This window comes from Myxocyprinus asiaticus, chromosome 7 (assembly GCF_019703515.2).
Source record: "Myxocyprinus asiaticus isolate MX2 ecotype Aquarium Trade chromosome 7, UBuf_Myxa_2, whole genome shotgun sequence".
Classification (NCBI taxonomy): Eukaryota; Metazoa; Chordata; class Actinopteri; order Cypriniformes; family Catostomidae; genus Myxocyprinus; species Myxocyprinus asiaticus.
Genome location: NC_059350.1, coordinates 44,765,976 through 44,790,177, shown reverse-complemented (window position 1 = coordinate 44,790,177; position 24,202 = coordinate 44,765,976). Strand labels below are relative to the sequence as shown.

The 24,202-nt window shown below is 38.0% G+C and overlaps 1 protein-coding gene across 6 annotated transcripts in view; it reads right to left on the bottom strand.

Moving 5' to 3' along the window:
• Positions 1–24,202, bottom strand: part of dmd (dystrophin) — a 149,418-nt gene that overhangs the window by 43,232 nt on the left and 81,984 nt on the right. For 4 of the 6 annotated variants that reach the window (XR_007897663.1, XM_051701985.1, XM_051701980.1 and 1 more), the window contains 7 exons: positions 20,654–20,826; positions 17,464–17,620; positions 14,795–14,912; positions 12,872–13,140; positions 12,170–12,316; positions 10,102–10,180; positions 8,970–9,030 (listed from right to left, as the gene is read on the bottom strand). Coding sequence is in view for 5 of the 6 variants with exons in the window: in XM_051701985.1 (XP_051557945.1) it covers positions 8,970–9,030; positions 10,102–10,180; positions 12,170–12,316; positions 12,872–13,140; positions 14,795–14,912; positions 17,464–17,620; positions 20,654–20,826 (1,004 nt within the window). In the remaining variant the exon portion in view is untranslated. Of the gene's footprint in view, positions 1–3,356; positions 3,505–8,969; positions 9,031–10,101; positions 10,181–12,169; positions 12,317–12,871; positions 13,141–14,794; positions 14,913–17,463; positions 17,621–20,653; positions 20,827–24,202 lie in introns of those variants that run through there. The other 2 variants (XM_051701983.1, XM_051701984.1) reach the window with 1 other exon arrangement.

Here is a 24,202-nt window from a genome sequence, read left to right as displayed (position 1 = left end):
TGGCAAGATGCTGTAATATACTGCAATAAACATGTAATAAATGTATAGTTTCATTGTAATACCATTTTAAACTAGCAGTGAAACCTATGTGTTTTCAAAACACAGACATTTTATTTTATCAATATATTTCAAAAGCCTGGAAAGAAGCCTGGAAGAGCATTGTGTCAAATTTGTACCTACTACCCAAACAAACAATTCTGGGCATGTTCAGATCAAGAATTCTTGACAGAAACGCACTAAATTCCAGCCTTATTTGTATCACTTAATAGGTTGCTAAAAACATTAAAAACATCTTGAAATTCAAAACAATTTAATCTGATATCACACAAAGAAAATACATCAAGTAAAATTGTTGTAGACAGGGTCAACAGTGAATCTCAACTTCATTTGGAGCTTAAAAGAATGTAAGTTTAAATTTCTACGTTCACAAAAGCACTTTTTTTGATACACAGACTCTAAATGAGTCCATTAGTGGAAATGCAGTTTGCACCGAGTTGATGCCTTTTATCAAGAGTTGCTGTTCGCTGGGATGTTTTTGTGATTTTGGGCTTAAGCCAGCCAAGTGGCTCTGCTGAATTCTAATAAGGCTAAGAAACTATAAAACTATAAATTATATCCACACCCAACAGTGCTTTAGTTATGAAAACAACACTCTAGGACAGGGATTTTCAACGATACACGTGAATGAAATGAGAGCATTGTTTTTCAGAAATAAAAAATACTACCTTTGTATCTTTCCTAAAATCAAAGAGGGGTCAAAGGTTCCTTGACATTTCCAGTCATTTTCCACAGACCAATACATGAAATGGTTCATTGACCAATTCATTGAAAAGAACAAGTCAGATATCACTATGGCTTGCAAGCAAGTTTTACTGAACACAAGAGCAATATCGATCTCATTAAAGGAATAGTTCACCCAAATATGAACATTTTCTTATTATTTACTCACCCTCATGTCATCCCAGATGTGTATGACTTTCTTTTCTTCTGCAGAACAATAAAGAAGATTTTTAGAAGAATATCTCAGCTCTGTAGGTCCATACAATGCAAGTGAATGGTTACCAAAACTTTGAAGCTCCAAAAAGCACATAAAGGCATCATAAAAAATAATCCATAAGACTCCAGTGTTTTAATCCATGTCTTCTGAAGGGATCTAATCGGTTTTTGGTGGGAACAGACCAAAATGTAACTCATTTTTACTGTACAGCTTTCCATTGCAGTCTCTAGGCATGATCGTGATTTTAAGCTTGATTACACTTTCTAGAGCTGGAGGCATGCGCAGAGCGCTAGATGGAGTTAGGAAGTGTAATCAAGCTTGAAATCATGATCGCCAAGAAGACTACAGATATCAATATTTACAGTGTAAAGGAGTTATATTTTGGCCTGGTCTCACCCAAAACCGATTGGATTGCTTCAAAAGACATGGATTAAACCACTGGAGCCTTATGGATTACTTTTATGCCCATTTTGGAACTTCAAAGTTTTGGTCCCCATTCATTTGCATTGTGTGGCCCTACTGAGCAGAGATATTCTTCTAAATATCTTCGTTTGTGTTCTGCAGAAGAAAGAAAGTCATTCACATCTGGGATGGCATGAGGCTGAGTAAATGATGAGAGAATTTTAATTTTTGGGTGAACTTTTCCTTTAAATATTTTGGAGCTGAGAACACCGACAAAGATTTATATTCCCTAACGAAATTTCCATGACTTTTCCAGCCTTGAAAACACAATTTACTGTACAAAAACACAATAAACCTCCCTAATATTTCCAGGTTTTCCATGACTGTGGGAACCCTGTTCAAAGTACCTTAAAATACCATGTAGATACCATGTTATATGATGTTAGTAATCATTCAGGACCATGATATTACCATTTAATTGTTTCACTGTACCATGGGACCGCAACAGTATTTATTTTTTAAGGGACATTAATCAGCCAATCTGGAACTTAAACACGCATGAAACATTTATCTAAAGCAACAATATGTGTGATATTTCTGAAATTCACACATTGATACATCAATACTAGTTTTTAATCTCGTAGACAATGCTATGAATAGGTTCAAAACCCATAACATCTTGTTTATGAACTGCAGCAAAACAAATTCTGTAGCCTTTTATAATGAATCATGGATTCATGTCAGTGGCTTTCAAGGAAACTGATGAAATCTGAATACCATCTCAGACCTAACTTGTGTGTGGCATTTCTGAATGGCTCCAAATGCATCCTACACCTCTTGCTTTTTTAAGGCCCTGCAGATATTTGAAAGACACGACTAAGCACATCATTTCTTTTAAAGGGATAGTTCACCTCAATATGATGGAGATGTTATGTAGAATGTTAGGGACTGATAGGCTCAGTCACCATCCAAATTTTTTGCCTTTTTTCCATACAATGAAAGTGAATGGTAACTGTGCCTTAACATTATGCATGACATGTCCTTTTGTGTTCCATGGAAGTAGGAAAGTCATACGGGTTGTCAACGTGAGGGTGGGTAAATGATTACCATTTTACATTCCCTGAGCTGCACACACAGTGGCTGAATTTCAAAACCTAGAGAGCTGCATACACTGACAGCATTTGTTAGGCATCAAAGGCAGCTCCCTAGGTTTTAAGACACAGTCAGTATCTGCCAGCGCCCTCTAGGATCAGGTAGACTCAGTGGAGCATGCCAATGGCCTGTTCCCAAATTTCCCACTGAGATCTCCATACCTGCACATCTCAAGGCAGGAAGTACAGCAATAATGTGGGTTTGGGCAAGAAACAGGCATGCCCACCTACATGCATGCATGCATGCATCAAACAGCACCGGGTACACACACACACATGCATTCATGCAGACGCCTCTAATTTGTGGTTCTTGGTTACGGCGGAACGCAAACACAGCCATAAGAATGTGGTGAAAACCAAGTGATCTTCTGTGTGGCATCCAAGCCACTGCATGCATGCACTTAATGTTAACTTAACCGCACGAATATGGATGAGCCTTAAAGGCCAAGCCTCTTTATCAACATACAGATTTCCATTAAATGTAATTCCAAAACATAAGTGACAATATGATCGCAGCGTTAGGTCTACATGCATGCTACAAGAATGGAACAGATCAGGAACTATCGATGTGACTGGTATTAGAAAAATAAACAAATGGAAGGCTGGACAGGCATGTCGCTAAGACGTTGGAATATGCGGCTGCATTTGCTCCCGGAAAAACAGATAAGCACCTGCTAGGCTGAAATAAAAACGGGAAAGAAACAGAAACGGCGTCTATACGGCAGATGGACGAACGCAAAACTCCTTCGGCGTCCTCTACTCGCGCGAGAAGACATTTATTTATTCGTGTTTGCATTTGCACTTACTTTCTCAAGTTCTCCCTCATGTCGCCTCTCTAAAGTATGATCCAAAGTGTATTTTTTTATCCCGAAGGATCGATGCTGTTCGGGGCAAATCACCTCCGCGGTGCTCCCTCTTTACAGGGGAAAAAGCATCCGACTTCCCTGCGATCTCCCTGCCAGAGCGGCTCAGACGAGGCGGAGCTTAATCCGCCTGCTCCCTTCCCCCTTCTAACTCCTCTCTCACTCACTTATAGACTGCGTCTCAAAACCTAGTGAGCTTTCTCCCTAGACAGCATTTGACGGCATCAAAGATCACAAAAAGTTCGAATCGAACGTCCGAACGCGCCTATGATTACCAAAATTGCTCGAATGGATCATTCGAACGCGCATATGATTCCTCAAAGTTGTCAAATCGAACGATCGTAAGGGCATAATATAACCAAATATACGCGACCCGAACGCTCGTAAGCGCAAATGATGCCCAAATATATTCAAATCAAAAGTTCAAACGCCCAATTTGCCCAAATTTGCTTGAATCGAAAGTTCGAACATGCATCTGATTCCCAAAAGTGCCCGAATCGAATGTTCAAACATGACTATGTCCAAAATTACTTGACTTGAACGTTCGTAAGAGCAAATGATGCCCAACACATTTTGAATTCAACATTCGAACACGACTGGTGCCCAAAACATTCAAACTGAAAGTTCTAACATGCCTGTGATTCCCAAAATTGCTCGAATTGATAGTTCGAACACGCAAATGATTCCCCAAAGTGCTCAATTGAATGATTGTTATCGCATAAAATGACCAAAAATACGTCCATGATGCCAAAAATTACTTGACCAGAATGTTCGTAAGCACAAATGATGCCCAAAAATATTCCAATCGAACATTCAAAGGCGCTGTGAAATTGCTTGAATCGAAAGTTCAAACATTCATTTGATTCCCAAAAGTGTTCGAATCAAATATTCAAACATGACTATGCCCAAATTTACTTGACTTAAGTGGCGGATATAGGTATGGGCGACATGGGCAGTTGCCCAGGGCGGCATCTTGTGGGGAGGCGGCAGGAGGCAACCACATAGAGCCCAACCCACCCCCCACCCCTCCCCCGTTCAAATCAAACGTTCTAACGTTCCTGTGTAATTCCTAAAATTGCTAGAATAGAAAGTTTTAACACCCATATGATTCCCAAAAATGTTCGATTCGAATGTTCAAACATAACTATGATGCCCAAAATTACTTAACTTGAATGTTTGTAAGCGCAAATGGCGGCCACAATCGACCCTTATCGAACGTTTGAACGCACATATGATTTCCAAAAGTGCTCAAATTGAATGATTGTAAGAACATAACATGAACAAAATACTCTAATTAACATTTAAACACATCTATAATGCCCAGAAGTATGCAACTCGCACATTTATAAGCGCCAATGATGCAAAAAATATTCGAATTGAACGTTAAAACATGCATGTGTCTAAAATTGCTAGAATAGAAATTTTGAATGTGATTCCCAAATGTACTTAAATAGAATGTTTGAACATGACTATGATGTCAAAAATTACTTGACTTGAACGTTTGTAAGCACAAATGATGGTCATAAATATTTGAATCTAACTTTCCAACATGACTGATACCCAAAAATACTCAAATAGATCATTCAACGTTTGAACATGCCTGTCAAGGGTGTAGCAGCCACGGGGGACGTGGGAGACACATCCCCTGCATATTTTAAAAAGTGATTTTTGTCCCCTGCATTTTTCCATCTAAACCCATACCAAGTCCAAATGGTGGATTTGTATCCAGTATTCTTTGCATTTTGTTACTTTGGGCTGATTGAGCGACCATCCAGCCAATCACAGGTGAGTTTCATGAGCCGAAACAACCCTTACATAATAGGCCATCAGTCAGACAGTCTAATCAATGCGACTCTGTTCATTTCTAAAAAGTTGCTATCATCAATGCTCATTTATCCATGTTTTTTATCGGCATTGATGTTGATCTAAATGAATAATCTAGAGATGAGGAACAAAAAAATTATAGTTATTTATCAACATATCTTTCATGATTGGCAGCATTACGTGAAATGCACTGCAGAAAAAAACCCAGGACAATCTTTCTTTTAAGCACACATTGTAAGTGGAGTTTATATCAGCGCACGAGTCTTCATTAAGTAATGCTTTTTACATTATGTTTGTGAGGCAATAGTTTGATCGGTTGTTTTGCCAATTTAAGCAGATTACTAGATCAGTGTTAAATATGTAAAGCTATTTTTAATATCAGCTCCTATTTTTTACCTCTGTGTTGGTATGCAGCCGACCAACTGTAGGAAAAAAGATAGATCTGCTGTGCTCTTTGAACACTTAAGCATTTTACTGAAGTGAATAGATATGTAGACACGCTTTTTATACATGAAAACATATAGACGTTATTGAAACTCATCATAATTATAATAAGACTATTATTGTTGTCTTTTGATAAAAGTCATGCTCAGCAGCTCACAAACTGTAGGGAAATTATAGATTTGCTTTGTTCTTACCATACATAAAACCTCTACTAAAGTCTCTTTGTAGGTCTGTAGACGTACACATTTTAAAGGAATACAATTTTCTTTTGATCATTGATTCAGTGACTAACTAATTTCACACAAAGACACTCATTTGTCACCATCTTCTGGCATCACCAGAAATGGTCACTGAATCTTTAAAAGGATCTGAACGTATTTTGGTGAACGTAGTCAAAACACTGGAGCCACTTGGATACATTTAAATCCCACAATGCACAAGCACAGAGTAAAAAATACAATTGTGCACATGCACAAGTTGTCATTTTTGTAATTGATTAAATAATTTATTCAGGACCAGCTTGTGCTCAGCCTTTTATTGTCATGTGTGAAACAGAAGCAAGTGCTCTGCCACACTGCACAACTCTCATTTGATTCAAATAAAATGTGGTCAGCATAAAATGCAATACTTTGGTTAGTTCATTTAATGTATTGGGTGGGATGGACTTTACGGAATATATGGGTAAAATCATATAAAAATTTTATGGGTATAATCTTTATTGGGTAACACTTCATAATATCTTTAATCACTGACATTAACACTCATTTTTGCATAACATAATTCTCAACAGCTCATTAGTTAGTGTACAAATAGACATGTCATGAAAATTTGGATTCATATGTTTTATATTTGGTTGTAAATGGACTACTGATCTGTTACGCATTAAGGTTTGTTAATGACTTATTAATGAAAGTTATTATAAAGTCTTCCCACTTTATTGTCCTGTTACAGTGCACCATTCTCAAATTCTGCTGCCATCTTACTGTAAGTACTGTTCCGCTTGACCAGCATTAATGGCAACATTCATAATCTATGACAGCATCATTAAGCCAGTACTTTTCTACTTATTGAAGTCAGACTCATTCATGCAAGACTGCACTGCCATCAACATACATCCCTGACTATATGATGTGAAGGCATACACATTTCAAAGATTCAATGAATAATCCTATCCAAACTGAATAATTAATAACATGCATTACAGGCTGTAGTGTTATTGTCTTTGTAAGCTATCACAGGACAGCTCTCACACAAGGTTAAAATCATATTCAATGCTAGAAGTCATACAGAGTGACCTACAAGAGAGAAAAGCTGGCATAATATTTGACTCAATAAAAGAATTGGACTGAAGACATCAGTCAACCACATAAATGGCTACTTTTAACTACTGTATTTCTGAGGAGGATATTGATTTTGATCCACATAATTTGGTCAGCAAGAAATGCACAACTCACAGCATTTTACAGTTTTTAAAATTATGTCACTCTTTCTAAAAGACTATGCTGAAATGTTATTACATGTTATTGCAATGTTATTATAAGTCCATATATGCACATACAGAGAAATAAAACTGATAAACTAGTAATTTGTACCTAACCCTAACCTTAATATGAAGGAATGCATACAGTAATTTACAGTGGCTGCAAAAAGTATTTGGACACTTAAGTCACTCTGAAAGAATTAATGAATGTCACTTTATTAGACTGTAAAATATTTGTTAAAATTCTTGCTGTCAATTTAACGCGTTTATTTTGTGCGATTAATTATATACTGACGACCACTTTATTAGGAACTACTGTGCACCTACTTATTCATGCGATTATCTAATCAGCTTATCGTGTGACAGCAGTGCAATGCATAAAATCATGCAGATACGGGTCAGGAGTTTCAGTTAATGTTCACATCAACCATCAAATTGGGGGAAAAATGTGATCTCAGTGATTTTGACCGTGGCATGATTTTTGGTGCCAGATGGGCTGGTTTGAGTATTTTTGTAATTGTTCTGCATATGGAAATGTCTTGTTGATGAGAGAGGTCAACGGAGGAGAATGGCCAGACAGATTGGAGCTGACAGAAAGTCTACAATAACTAAAATAATCACTCTGTACAATTGTAGTGAGCAGAATAGCATCTTAGAATGAACAACACGTTGAACCTTGAGGCAGATATGGCTATAACTGCAGAAGACCACGTCGGGTTCCACTACTGTCAGCCAGAACAGATAGCTGAGGCTGCAGTGGGCCTGCCATCTGTGTACCTCAGCAGAAATTCAGGCTATGTTTTTTCCAGTCTTTAACTGTCTAGTTTTGGTGAGCCTGTGCCCACTGCTGCCTCAGCCTTCAGTGGATTGCTGTAAACAAGGGATTGCTGTCGATTGTAGGCTTGTATAATGATGTAGGAATAAAACAAACAATATATAGACTTCTAAAGCCACTTTTTGTATCGTCTAATCAATGTTTTACTCTTCTGCCATTTTTATTGAATTATCTTTCCCAGCAAATAATGATATATGTGATTAATTGGATTCATTTATCAGCATGTCATGTAATTAATTTGAATTTTTTTTTTTTAAATGACAGCCCTAGTTAAAGTATTATATACTGTAAATACATTTGTTTTTGAAGAAAGGTAGCAAACACACACTTTAAGTAAAATATCTCACAAAAATAACGTTGGTTTTAAATTCTAAAAAAATTGATACACCGTTTAAAGTTAAGACAAATTATTTGGACACTTTCTGGTTGTCAAACTTTAGTGGAACATGTCTGTAGTTAATGTGATGAATTACACCTCTGCTAGAACATCTGTGTAAACTTGAGGAGAACTGACCTCATACATCCACTGAAATTCCCTTGAAACAAGATGGTTAAATAATTGCAAAAAATGGCTAAGAAAAGTGAAGATTTAATGCATTGACGTTCATACATTTTAAAGTGTGGCATAAGTGTCCAAATACTTGGGGCCACTGTATTTCTTAAATTCAATCACTCCCTCTCTCACTAACTCATCTGCATGCAGGAGTTCACAACTATGTCTGATGCATGCTGCTACATGTATTGGCTTCTCTTTTTGTTGGCAGCACCTTCCTTACCATTTCAGATTGTTCTCCACAATTGTTAGAGGGTTCGGAAAAAGGTCATGGAAAATCACTTTTGTTTGGGAGTCTGCAGCCAGCTGTGGCTTTCATCTTTCTCTGGGAGTTTTAATAGTGTTCAAATTCACTTTGTTGATTCCATGTTGACCTTGAGTTTGTCTGAGAATAATATGTGGGCTGAGTTTGGGACTTACTTGATATAGTAGGGGACATTGTTGGGCGAAGTAGAGCGTTCAAGAGGACTTTCAACTGAAGCTGTGTACAGGACAGAAAACATATTCATGTTACCTTTTAATTCAGTTTTCAAAGCTTTTTTCTATTCAGATATTTCATTCGGTAGATGCCAAATTTTATGTACATTACTCAATTTATTAAAGGTGCACTCAGTAACTTTTGTCTTTGTGTCATCTTGGACTTACACTGACACCTAGCAGCTGGGATGCAGCATCATTTAAAATCAATAGTTTTCAGTTTCAGATGCCATTATAGAAATGTTATATTCACAGTCAGTCGTAATTACTTTAATCAATGAGTGAAAGTGTCAAATAACAGGACGGTTACTGAGATTAAGTGAGTAGTAATTCGGCTGGTCATGTGATTCTAACTTAGCAGCACCCATGTGCAGACCCTCTCCATGTAGAATAAAACAGATTTTATAAGGTTATTGATATGACTGGAGTCTTCATTTTAATGTGAGTGCTCATGATTTCCTACATAAACTGCAAAATTACAATTCATGAGTTAAACTTTTGTAATGAGGAAAAAATTACTGAGTGCACCTTTAAGATATAAAACTATACATATTAAGATAGAACAGGAAAAAAGTATTTAATTGGTGCACTGGTTTTCCAAACTTGAATTTACAATCTATAAAGTGAAGACAGTATCAGGGGATAATTTAAATGGAAAGTTTGCCAAAATACAATTGTCATCATTAACTCACTATTTACTCGTGGAAGACAAAAGGAGATGTTAGGCTGAATATTCAGTCTGTCACCCTTTCATTGTAAGGATGCTATCAGTCTCTAACATTCTGCCCAACATCTCCCTTTGTGTTCCACGGAAGAAAGAAAGTCAGAAGAGCTTGGAACAATTTGAGGATGAGTAAATGGTGACAGTTTTCATTTTTTGGTGAACTAACCCCTTTAAAGTGAAAGTCATAATTTTAAATCATGGATAAAATAACTGAAATATTCATGCTTTAGAGACTATTCTTGCACTCTTCCATGCGATTCACATGTTACAGTTGATGAAAACTGCTTGAGTACAAGGCTTTGACATTACAGTACTTGTAATATTGCAAAACATCTAAAAAGACACACTCACCATCTAGGAAATTCTGAGACTGTGGCCCTAAATCCCCATAGGCTGTGGTCAACTGGGTCAGATGTTCTTCAATGTAGATCTTAAAAAAAAAAAAAAAAAAAAAAAAACACAAGAAACTGAAGAGATTGGCTACTGTATATTCAGACTAGCATATTACCAGACTCTTATTATTGCTGCAGTATATACAGTAGTATGTATGCTGATGACCAACTACATTTGACAAAATGAGCAATTCTGTCTTTACTCATATTTTGAGTCATTATGTGATCTGACATTTTGAACGTTAAGACATTTTTACATTTTATCAAATTTAGATTAAAATGCAAAATAACTGTTTTTATTTCCAAGATGATACCTAGACACTACTCGCTGAATTAAACATGCAAAGTGACAATGTGATGTGGCAAAAGTGGTGATGTCATGTGATGACAATGTACTGTAGCATAGCACTCATTGCAAAGTTAATAGTGAAATAATAGATACTGTTTACTGTTTAAAAAAAATAAATAGTAGACACTGCACAGTAAGTAGTAAACTAGTATTCTATTCCGAACACAGTCATGGACTTTGAAAGAGAATAAATGGTTGTAAAGAAGGAAACATAGGACAGAAATTGTTAAGACCCCACCCCCCCACCCCATCAATATTCCATCAGCATTGTTTTTGTTTCTGTCCTTCTTTTTATTAAATGATGACTTTTTGTGTCCTTGTGATTTGTGTCAAATCTCTGAAGGCTTAAAAGAAAGATTGCTTTTGTGATCTGCTTGTTGAGTTAACTGCTGACATGTACATTTTTCTACAGTTTTCAAAAAACCGAATTATGTTCTTTTGTCTCTCTTTGTTTTAGAAACTAGATCATTGACCTGACTTGAATATTTGATGCATTGTTTATTTTTAATATTTTGTTTTAAATAGGGTTGCACCGATACAAAATTTGTGTTTCGATACAATAACTGATTATTCAAAAAAAGATCTGTCGATACCGATAGTATGGTGGTGCTCCCTTATTTCAAATGAATGATAATTAATTACACAACAATGTAAATAATAACTTTATTCTCTATGTCTCTACATGTCTTTGTTTTAGAGAAACAGCTCTCCATTATAAACAAAACACTGAAACAAAAAGCCCATTTTTAACTCACATTAACTGAATTCTGAATAGCCTCTTGTTAGGCCCACATTAAAATAGTAAGATTTCTTAATTTTGTAAATATTCTTAACTCACATTCACTGATTCTGAAAGATGAAGCGTGTTCCTTTTTTTGCTGAAGCAGCCTCTCCTTTAGCTTTTATAAACTTTAAGGTGAGTAATCAAATAAGTTTTAACAGTAGTTCCATCTTGTGAAATTCTAGCTTACAAATGGCTGTCATAGTCACCCAATTCAGAGTAATTCCACACAACAGACATTTTCTTAAACACACAGCACAAGTTGTTGGCTAACAGTCAACAGTGTTTTTCTACAACCTTTTGACAGGAAATAATCAACCCTGATCATCAGCTGTTTTAAAACAATTAACAATAATTTATTTTATCGACCGATACTGATGCTTGGTACATCTCTAGTTTTAAAGGAGAAGTTCACCCATAAATTACAAATCTGTCATCATTTACTCATGTTGTCCCAAACCTGTATGACTTTCCTCCTTTTATTCCATGCATTACCAATAAAAGAAAAAAGAAAAAGAAAAATGGAGGCTGGAGCATTCAAGCTTCAAGAGGATGCAAAAGCACCATAAAACTATCAAAAAAGTAGTCCATATGACTTGTGTGTTATATATTTAAGTCTTCTGAAGCCATCCGATGTGTGGAACAGACTGAAATTTAAGTCATTATTTGCTGAAAATCTTGACATCCACCCTAGCTCTGTCCCCAGTCCCCATTCTTTGTAATTTCATAAAATAAATAAATAAAAAAGATCAGTACATTATTAAAAATTTCTCCTTTTGTGTTAAGGAAAAAAGAAAATCATATGAATTTGAAACAACATGGGATTGAGTAAATGATGACAAAATATAATTTTTTGGAGGAACTATCTAACTTAATTTGAAAATTAGGGATGAATACCTGTAGAAGCCTCCATCTCATGTTGAGGTCATCGATTCTGCTGAGGTTGTCTGGAGAGAGCTGAATGTCGGGGTGTCTGAATGTGGAGGCCAGTTGGTTGACCTGATTAACATTATCCTGGATGGGAGCTATCTCCTCCTGAAATGCCTGGAAAAATACACAAAAGCTTGTCTCTTATGTCCACAACCCTTAAAATACCATGATATTCTTAAAACTATCTTGGAGTAACATGTAAACACCATAGGAAATTATTATAGCAATCATTCAGTTCCATGGTATATACTACCATTGGTATGGGCACACCTACTCATTCTTTGTTTACATTAAGTGAAGTTGTAAATTTTTTAAAATCAATTTAAAATTATATTTAAGCTTCTTCAAAGTAGCCAACCTTTGCCTAGATTTTCAGAGCTGCACATTCTGAGCTCAGCCAACATGAGGTATCCACCTGAGATGCTTTATAAACACTACTGAAGCAGTTCCCATGTATGCCGAGCATTTGTTGACTTGTTAAAATAAGTTCATTTAATCATAAGCCTTTAGAACAAAATGATTTTAAGATCACAAGAATCAAATTCAGACAGGTATCCAAACTTTTAACTGGTAGTGTATATCAAAGTACCATGGTATCACCATCCGATACCATCACAATACCTCCGTACCACCACAGTACTTGAATGTAAGGAAAGGCAGGATTCAGACCTTAACTCTGTCTATGTGGTTTTGCAGATCGTCTACAACCAAATCCCCAACTGGCTTCCAAGAATTCTTCACAGTCTCCGCCTGCCGCAGCTTGAAGTCCAACTGATCCTGGGCGTCCTGGAGCTCCATCAGCCTCTCCATGGCCAGCTCCAGCTGTTGCTGCCAGTCAACGGCAGCTGCACCCAGATTCTTCCATCGCACCGTAACATCCTCCACTTCCTTACGCAATATGCGGCACACATTTTGAACCCTCTCCTCAGGACTCACATCTGGGGAGCACACAAAAATATTGAAAAACAGGTTAGAACATCTGCATCTATTGTAGTGTGCATATACAGTATGTTTATAAATTAGGGTCCTGTAGCTCAACTTGTAAAGCATGGTGCTAGGAACATTAAGGTCACGGATTTGATTCCCAGGTAACACTTACCGGTATACTGATCAAATAAAGAATTAAGCCACAAGAGGCCATGCATTACATTGATTTTACCATGGGTATTCTTTTAAAGGAGTCATGAAATGGAGAATCACATTTTCCTGGATATTCAGACATATAAGAGGTAACTGTACTATAAAAACTTAGTGTAAATTTCAGAACTCAAAACTGCCTCCCCAGTTTAAAAAAAAGCATTTATAGTTGCCACCCTGCTGAAATGTCTCATTTTGAAATCTGTCTGTTCGTGACATCACAAAACATTGCTCATTTGTATTTACACATCCCACAACATGCGCCAACGCACCCTTGGCCCCACCCACTGGCACGCAGTTCAAGAGAGTAGGCCTTGTGTGGCTAACTATTCCTGAACACCAAAGGGGACTCATCTGGACTATTTTGAATTATTTTGTATATATACACATGAACTTCATAGACTCTTTGACCGCTGCCATGTATCTCGCCACTTTTAAAAGATGCGGTGTCAAGTTACAACTCTGAAAGGGAGAAGCAATTCTCTTTCATTCAGCTGCTGCCTCTTGTTGTTCTTTCACCCATCTACGCTATTTTTATTTGCTGGTGTATGTAAACATAGGACGTCTTTGACAGTTTCGGTATCTTTCTGGCGATGTGCACCTCAGTGTGCCTACAGTATGAGTGTGCGTCATTTCACCGTTCTTTGGACTATGGTGTGTTTGTTTTGTTTTTCGGCTCATGTCAGCATGGACTGCTTGTGAACAGTCATAATACGATTTAAGCTTTACAAAGGAACTGTTATTGAAGGATGGGGCAGTTAAAAACACTTCAAAAACGTAAGTAAACTGTTTCATTCAAATATATTTTAAATGTCATGACTGTTTGATGATGCTAAGTTTATGGTGCTAAATGATAACAGTTGTGCTTGAGATGAACAGTTTAATATATTCAAATGCAATGTGTTGGATGTGCGTTATGTGTAAACCCTGCAATTTTGTTTTATAATGTCGAGGGGCTTGTTCATTCTGTTCTGATTGAGTTTGCTGAATTTGAGGGGCTGCATGATATTAGCCAATCAGAACAATGGGTGTTTTCATTGAAGTTTTAAGGAGGCGTTTAGGCTAAAAACTGAGCGTTTCAGACTGAGGGCCAAAAACAGGGTGGAATATGATCATTTGTTACTATTGACTGTTTTGGTGCAAAAAAACTTTTATATCATTATCATTGGACCTTAGGGAAGATAATACAATTATAAAAAAAAAAAAAAGCACTTCATGACCCCTTTAAAACCCCCTTACCCATGGTAAAATCACTGTAACACAGGAGAGCCAAGTTTTTTGAATGCCATGTCAAGTTAAAAATAACTTTTACCTGTGTTCTGAACAGCCCCTAAAATGAGTTTAGAATCAGAACTACCAATTTAGTAATGTATCTTTAATGTGCTATAATTCACCTTGAATAAAAGTCTCTGCCAAATGCACACATGTAAATGGATAGAATACTTCATAATCTACCTTTTTGGCCAGGCCTCTGTTTAGGACCCTCGCGAGGCATCTCAGATAAGAAGGTTTTCACATTGTTGAGCGTTCCATTGATCACAGGTTCTTTGGCACCCAACTCTCTTCTGAAACCCTGTGAGGGCACAAGTTGTTTTGTGCATATACTGTAACTTAGATGTTTTATCATTAGAACTAAAAGTCATGATTGCTTAATGTGCAAAAGTCTGTCATCTAATAATAAGATTTTTACTCAACCATTAAACCACTAAATAATTTTACTCACTCATAATGTAACTATTTCTTGAAATAAGCACCAATTTGCTATTTCAAAAAAATGCAAATAATAAAACCCTTTGTTTGATATTAATGCCGGGATCTTCAGCAGGGGGTCCATGGCCCCTAGGAGGTCTGCGGCAGTACTGCAGGGGGTCCACCAATTAATGTTTGATCTCAAACTCATTGTGAAAAATAAAACAAAAATACAAATATTAAGTTATCTTCAACCAAAGCTAAAGTTCAGCTGAGTGTTTCATTGTCTCTCCTACATTTAAATGTATTAAATAATAAAAAAAATAATAATGTTCAAGTATATAACTCTGTACATAAATAATGATTATTTTAAATGTCTTTGCAATGTAACCATCATAAACCCACAAATGTTCTGGGTTCAATTCGAGTTAAACTCAATCGACAGCATTTGACAGGATTGACTCGTCCCATGTTTATTAACATGGTTACGGTAAGGCACTTACAATGGAAGTGAATGTGGCCAGTCCTTAAATTTAAAGTGTTAAAATATACATTGTTTTAAAAGTATAGCCAGAAGACATAAACATTATGTGTTAACATCACTTACCAACATTATCGGGGTAAAGTTATGTCCAATATTACAACTTTATTGTCATGACGATGCAATGTCAGTAAACCCACTAAGCAATTTCTGCAGATTAATATCATTTACAGTACATCATTGGCAGCCAGTGCAGTTCAATGAAGTGACATTTGCTCTCTTGGGCTCATTAAAGACCACACGTGCTGCCATGTCCTGGATCAATTGCAGAGGTTTGACTGTACATGCAGGAAATTCTGCCAGAAGAGCATTGCAGTAGTCCAGTCTTGATATAACAAGAGTCTTGACAAGTTGTGTAGGTTGCTCAGATAGGAAAAGGTTTATCATGTAGAACAGAGATTTTATTACACCAAAAATCATGTTAACACATATAATGTTTACATATTGTGGTTATACTTTTGAAACAGTGTGTATTTTAATGTTTATGGACTTGCCCTATCACTTTTATTGTAAGTGCCTTACTGTAACTGCAATTTTTGCTTTTTTTGTTTTTTTAATAAACAAGGGACGAGTCAAATTCTTTTTTGTGGTAATCAACAATATGCTGTTGGTTGAGCTTAGCTTGTTTTTTTTATACCCGGAACATTCCTTTAATTTGGAATTATACATACTGCATGTGTTATACACTATTATTGACCAGACCTAAAATGCAACACCCATTTTGATATCAAATGTAACAAGGCTCCATTTATCTCTATCCACCAAGGCTGCAAAAAGCCTTGCTTTCGCAAAGCTTCGAAACTTTCACAAACTTTGACAAAACTATTGTCAAGCAACACTGCTTCTCTGTAAGCAGATCTACACTCACTGAGCACTTTATAAGGAACACTATGGTCCTAATAAAGTGTCCGATGTGGTCTTCTGCTGTTGTAGCCCATCCGCCTCAAGGTTTGACGTGTTGTGCATTCTGAGATGCTATTCTGCTCACTACAATTGTACAAAGTGGTTATCCAAGTTACTGTAGCCTTTCTGTCAGCTCGAACCAGTCTGGCCATTCTCCGTTGACCTCTCTCATCAACAAGGCGTTTCCGTACGCAGATCTGCTGCTCACTGGATGTTTTTTGTTTTTGGCACCATCCTGAATAAACTCTCTAGAAACTGTTGTGTGTGAAAATCCCTGGAGATCAGCAGTGACAGAAACACTCAAACCAGCCCGTCTGGCACCAACAATCATGCCATGGTCGAAATCACTGAAATCACATTTTTCCCCATTCTGATGGTTGATGTGAACATTAACTGAAGCTCCTGACCCGTATCTGCATGATTTTATGCATTGCACTGCTGCCACATGATTGGCTGATTAGATAATTGCATGAATATGTAGGTGTACAGGTGTTCCTAATAAAGTTCTCAGTGAGTGTATGCTAACAAATCTAATTAAACAAATCAGAGAAATGTCAGTTTATTTCAAAATTTGCAAAAACGTTAAAATTTTTGCTGCGCCATTCTTTCCCTGCAAATATGACAGTTTACTTCACAGTTAACTGCACCTGTAGAGTCTGACAGAGTGTCTCAGCTGTCAATGCCAGCACACTCACTGAGCTCTCCTAAACACACTGCTCTACGACTGCATCCTGTTTACAACGGCCCCCTGACAGCTGATGCCCATCAGCAGATGTTAATTGGTCCACACAAGCATGCTAAGAGACAAGGGACTTTGCACCTCTCCTACACAAGATATCATCTCCATCTGTTTAAATATTTAACAAGAACAGACTCTGATAATGATCGCACTTGGGCGCAACAAAAGATACAATGCATAAATCACATCTCTGTACGTAATTTGTAATTCTTTCAGTGCAGAGCAAAAGAACGGGACTTGTCCTAGGCTCACCTTGTGCGTGACGAGTTGTTGGCGCACTGTCGACACATCGCCCCCTACTGGCTTCTGCTGCTCTAGCTCCTCCCTCTTTAGCTGAAGCCAGTTGAGCAGCTCTTGTAAGGACATATGCAAATGCTTCCACTGATCAACACCTGCATCCAGGTAAGGCCTGAGGAGTGAACAATGGTAAGATGCCATAGTGTCTATGAGAAGTGCTATATGTGCAGGGAGCAGCAGAGGGCACTATATTGTCACATAGTATTTGAATATGACAGTAGAGACATCATTACATGGGCTAAAGGTGTCTTTCAGAGATGAAAATGTCATGTGGACTTTCAAAAGCATGTATTTGAATATGCATGAACATTATTGAAGATTTTACCAACTCCTTTGAAGGAGTTCTATAGGTTTGACACCTTCTTAGGGCTGATGGTACACAAATTTGCATCCAAACATCACAAATTCTGACTGCAGGCCCAGATACTATGTGAAAGTATTACATATTGTGTTAATGTCTTTTAAAAATTGACAAAAATTGCTGAATTTATTGTTTTAATAATTTCATTAAGGAGCATGCTAGAATCTCAAACAACTTTCCATTTTCCTCCTTTCTCTCCAATTATTTATGATATATGTTGATTATATACAGTATAAGCAGACATAAGTAGATTTATACATTTTCTGAAGACACTAGCTGCATTTCCATCCAAACATTTTTATGCACAGTTTGAAAATGCACATAAGAAATCCTGAATGGAAACACTTGATATGCGAATAAACTCTCAAAATGTGCATAAAATTTTATGCGCTAGGAAGAGGTGGATTTTCTAGAATTTCGCATTAGTTAAAACACGCATTAAAGTGATGGAAACGTGTCATGACCATTTGTATAGCACGATGGCAATGCACTTGTCTGGTGTGCGAGAGCTTGACATGACTGGCTCAATGAAAGGCCCTAGTTAGTCAAAAGTGCTTCACCCACAGATCATCATTAATGTGGGTCCTCACAATCCACCAGAACTGTTTTGAGCACGGGCGTACCAAGGTATATGGAGGCTGTTGGCAAATGGGAATAGCCATTTGAGCCCTCATTATGTGAGCTATTGCACTCATTCTGCTATGTCTCCTAGCAGCATTTAATAACATAATGTACAATTGCTTTATTACAACAAATACAACTCTCACCGAAGCAAAGAGGTCTTTCAGCTGCTCCATGACAAAAAGGCGGGCTCTCTCAAGATAATGCACATTTACAGTTCATGTAAACGTACGATGTTTCTCATTTTCTCTTGTCGAATTTTCAGAAATGCGCATTAAAAATGCAAAACATTTTGATGGAAACCCAGGTAATGTGCACACAATCCACCCTAAACAGTATACGAGATAAGAATTAATATGTCTCAAATGGTAGTATGTATGAGTGTTTTTTTGTGTGTTGCTATGCAGTTGATAAGGTTTTTTGGGTGTTTGCTGTGGTTGCTAGGGTGTTCTGGGTGGTTGCTAAAACATGCTTATTAGCCTGTTGCTTTGCAGTTGCTAAGATGTTTTGGGTTTTTGCTATGTGATTGCTAGGGTGTCCTTGGTGGTTGCTATGGCAAGCTAGGTGGTTGCTAGAGTGTTCTGGGTGGTTATAAGGGCATTTCTATGAGGTGGCTAAGGTGTTCTGAGTGTTTGCTATGTGATTGCTAGTGTGTTCCTGGTGGTTGCTATAGCATGCTAGGTGGTTCCTATGGTGTTCTAAGTGTTTTTTAGCGTGTTGCTATGCAGTTGCTAAGGTGTTTGGGTGTTTTTTAGTGTGTTGTTATGTTGTTGTTAAGGTGTTTTGGGTGTTTGCTGTGTTGTTGCTAGAGTGTTCTGGGTGGTTGCTAGGACATGTTTGGTGGTTGCTGAGGGGTTTTCTGAGTGGTTATTAGCCTGTTGCCATGCAGTTACTAAGATGTTTTGGGTGCTTGCTAGGTGGTTGCTAGGGTGTTCTGGGTGGTTATCAGGGCATTTCTATGAGGTGGCTAAGGTGTTTCTGAGTGTTGCTATGCTATTGCTAAGGTGTTATGGGTGGTTTCTATGGCATGCCAAGTGGTTCCTTGGGTGTTCTGAATGGTTTTTAGCATGTTGCTATGCAGCTGCTAAGGGTATTTATTATGTTGTTGCTAGGATAAGCTAGTTGTTTGCTGAGTTTTCTGAGTGTTTTTAAGTGTGTAGCTTTGTGGTGGTTAAGGTGTTTTGGGTGTTAGCTATGTGGTTCCTGAGGTGTTCTAAATGGTTTTTAGTATGTTGCTATGCAGTTGTTAAGGTGTTTGTGCTGTTTGCTGTGTGGTTGTTTGGGTGACCTGTGTGGTTTTTAGCATGTTGCTATACAGTTGCAAAGGTATTTTGGGTGTTTGCTATGTGGTTGCTAAGGTGTTCTGTGTGGTTGCTGCTGTATTCTGGGTAGCTACCAGAGCATTTATATGGGGTTGCTAAGGTTTTCTAAGTGGTTTTCAGCATGAAGCAATGCAGTAGCTTAGGTGTTGTGGGTATTTGCTATGTGGTTGCTAGGGTGTTATGGATGGTTACCAGGGCATTTCTATGAGGTTGCTAAGGTGTTCTGAGTGTTGCTATGATGTTTTGGGTGTTTGCTATGTGATTGCTAGGGTGTTCTGGGTGGTTGCTATGGCATGATAGGTGGTTGCTAAGGTGTTCTGGGTGGTTTTTAAGCATGTTGTTATGTAATTGTTAAGGTGTTTTGAGTGTTTTATATGTGGTCGCTAGGGCTTGCTAGATTTTTGCTGGGTAGTTCTAACTGGTTTTAAGCGTGTTGCTATGCAGTTGCTAAGGTGTTTTGGGTGTTTGCTATGTGGTTGCTTGTAAGGTTGCCACCTTTTCGCCACTCCACTCTATTCTTGTCCCTTCAGATTCAGGTCCTCCCTATTGGATTTTATTTTCAGCACAATTTATCATCCACCAGGTGTCAAACTGTGCTTTACCAATTACGCAATATTTCGAAAATAACCTAACCCTAAGTATGAGCAATAATTATGGTGATGCTTAAGCAAGCACCACTAAAAATATACCTTCCTTAAAATATAAAGTAAAATAAATGCAATGGTTTTAAATACTATGACTTAGGCTTGGGGCTTTTATATGATCACATAATTTTTCAAAGCCAATTTCTGCTCAGTGTAGATTTTCCCCCAGGTTATATTTAGATGATAATCAGTCTTACCTTATACTCATAACTTTATTACACAACTCATGCCACCGCTGTCCCATGTCGTCAAGCCGTTTTTGCAGCACAACAGCATTGTCCGTCCCCTCCAGAGATGACACAATACGCTGTCCGTTTTCATCTAATGAATGGTACATCTCCTGGTGGGCATCAATCTCCGTTTGGAGATCCTGCCAGGATTAAAAGAGACAGACATTCAGACCTTCAGTTACAGTTCTCTGTGAGATTAGAGATAAAGTCCAACAATAAAACCAGTGTCGTATACTTTCACTGACACTTGTTACATCTACTAATTCAGATAAAACACTGTCATACTCAATCTAAAACTACTTTAAACAGCATTTTGCCATTTCTTTAATAATCATTAAGAAAGAGGGGGCCTGGGTAGCTCAGTGAGTATTGACGCTAACTACCATGCCTGGAGTCACGAGTTAGAATCCAGGGTGTGCTGAGTGACTCCAGCCAGGTCTCCTAAGTAACCAAATTGACCTGGTTGCTAGGGGGTATAGAGTCACATGGGGTAACCTCCTCGTGGTCATGATTAAGTGGTTCTCGCTCTCAATGGGGTGCATGGTAAGTTGTGCGTGGATTGCGGGGAGTAGCATGAGCCTCCACATGCTGAGTCTCGCGGTGTCATGCACAGCGAGCCACGTGATAAGATGCGCGGACTGACGGTCTCAGCAGCGGAGGCAACTGAGACTTGTCCTCCGCCACCCGGATTGAGGTGAGTAACCGCACCACCATGAGGACCTAGTAAGTAGTGGGAATTGGGCATTCCAAAATTGGGGAGAAAAGGGGATAAAATGTAAAAATAAATTAAAAAAATCATTAAGAAAACAGCTTTTTATAACCTCATATATTGTGAGACTACATAATTTTCATACTTGAAGTGAAGGCAAAAAGGTGATTAAAAATTGTCACAGCACCTAAAATATACACTTTCCTTACACACTGATATGTATATACATATACACATATATACACACACACACACACATATATATATATATATATATATATATATATATATATATATATATATATATATATACACACACACACACATATATATACACTATATTGCCAAAAGTATTCGCTCATCTGCCTTTAGACGCATATGAACTTAAGTGACATCCCATTCTTAATCCATAGGGTTTAATATGACGTCGGCCCACCCTTTGCAGCTATAACAGCTTCAATTCTTCTGGGAAGGCTTTCCACAAGGTTTAGGAGTGTGTTTATGGGAATTTTTGACCATTCTTCCAGAAGCGCATTTATGAGGTCAGACACTGATGTTGGACGAGAAGGCCTGGCTCGCAGTCTTCGCTTTAATTCATCCCAAAGGTGCTCTATCGGGTTGAGGTCAGGACTCTGTGCAGGCCAGTCCAGTTCTTCCAAACCAAACTCGCTCATCCATGTCTTTATGGACCTTGCTTTGTGCACTGGTGCGCAGTCATGTTGGAACAGGAAGGGGCCATCCCCAAACTGTTCCCACAAAGTTGGGAGCATGGAATTGTCCAAAATCTCTTGGTATGCTGAAGCATTCAGAGTTCCTTTCACTGGAACTAAGGGGCCAAGCCCAGCTCCTGAAAAACAACCCCACACCATAATCCCCCTCCACCAAACTTCACAGTTGGCACAATGCAGTCAGACAAGTACCGTTCTCCTGGCAACCACCAAACCCAGACTCGTCCATCAGATTGCCAGATGGAGAAGCGTGATTCATCACTCCAGAGAACGCGTCTCCACTGCTCTAGAGTCCAGTGGCAGCGTGCTTTACACCACTGCATCCGACGCTTTGCATTGCACTTGGTGATGTATGGCTTGGATGCAGCTGCTCAGCCATGGAAACCCATTCCATGAAGCTCTCTACGCACTGTTCTTGAGCTAATCTGAAGGCCACATGAACTTTGGAAGTCTGTAGCGATTGACTCTGCAGAAAGTTGGCGACCTCTGCGCACTATGCGCCTCAGCATCCGCTGACCCCGCTCTGTCATTTTACGTGGCCTACCACTTCGTGGCTGATTTGCTATCATTCCCTATCGCTTCCACTTTGTTATAATACCACTGACAGTTGACTGTGGAATATTTAGTAGCGAGGAAATTTCACGACTGGACTTGTTGCACAGGTGGCATCCTATCACAGTACCACACTGGAATTCACTGAGCTCCTGAGAGCGGTCCATTCTTTCACAAATGTTTGTAGAAGCAGTCTGCATGCCTAGGTGCTTCATTTTATACACCTGTGGCCATGGAAGTGATTGGAACACCTGAATTCAATTATTTGGATGGGTGAGCAAATACTTTTGGCAATATAGTGTATATATATATATATATATATATATATATATATATATATATATATGTATATATATATGTACATATATATATATATATATGTATATACATATATACATATATATATATGTACATATATATATATAACCATCACTGCAACACTACAGTGATCTGGGATTTATGGCAGAGTGGCCAGTAACACATAAAAAAGCACATAATGGACTCTCAGACTGTGAGAAACAAGATTCTCTGGTCTGGTGAAACGAAGATCGAACTGTTTGAGCTCAATTCCAAGCATCATGTCTGGAGAAAACTAGGCACCACTCATCACTTGCGAAATACCATCCCAACGGTGAAGTATGGTGGTGGTAGCATCATGCTGTGGGGGTGTTTTTCAGTGGCAGGGACTGGAGGACTGGTCAAGGTTGAAGGAAAGCTGAATGCAGAAAAATACAGAGATATCCTTAATGAAAACCTGGTCCAGAGTGCTCAGGACATCAGACTGGGCCGAAGGTTCACCTTCCACCAGGACAATGACCAGCCAAGACAATGCAAGAGTGGGTTAGGGACAACTCTGTGAATGTCCTTGAGTGACCCAGCCAGAGCCCGGACTTGAACCCAATTGAACATCTCTGGAGAGACCTGAAAATGGCTGTACACTGATGGTCCCCATCCAATCTGACAGAGCTTGAGAGGAACTGCTGAGAAGAATGGCAGAAAATCCCCAAATCCAGGTGTGCAAAGCTTGTCACATCATACCCAAAAAGACTTGAGGCTGTAATCGCTGCCAAAGGTGTTTCAACTAAGTACTGATTTAAGGGCGTTAATACTTATGTCAATGTGATATTTCAGTTTTTAATTTTAATAAATCTGCAAAGTTATCAAAAATCTGGTTTTTGCTCTGTCATTATGGGGAATGGAGTGTAGATTGATACAAAGCATTTTAGCATAAGGGCGCAACGTAACAAAATGTGAAAAAAATGAAGGGGTCTGAAAACTTTCTGAATGCACTGTATATACTGTATATATAAACCTAAAATACTGATGTTGATATAAATGCTAATTTTTAGCTCATTTTATTTGTCAACTATGCATCCGACAGTTTTGAGTTACCAAATAAAGCAATGTTCTTTTTAATTGTAATGTTTAATAGTTTAAATAATGTATCAATAACAGTTTCAATAATAATAATAAAAATAATATTACATATATTAATAATATATTATACTGTATTTATATAATATTATA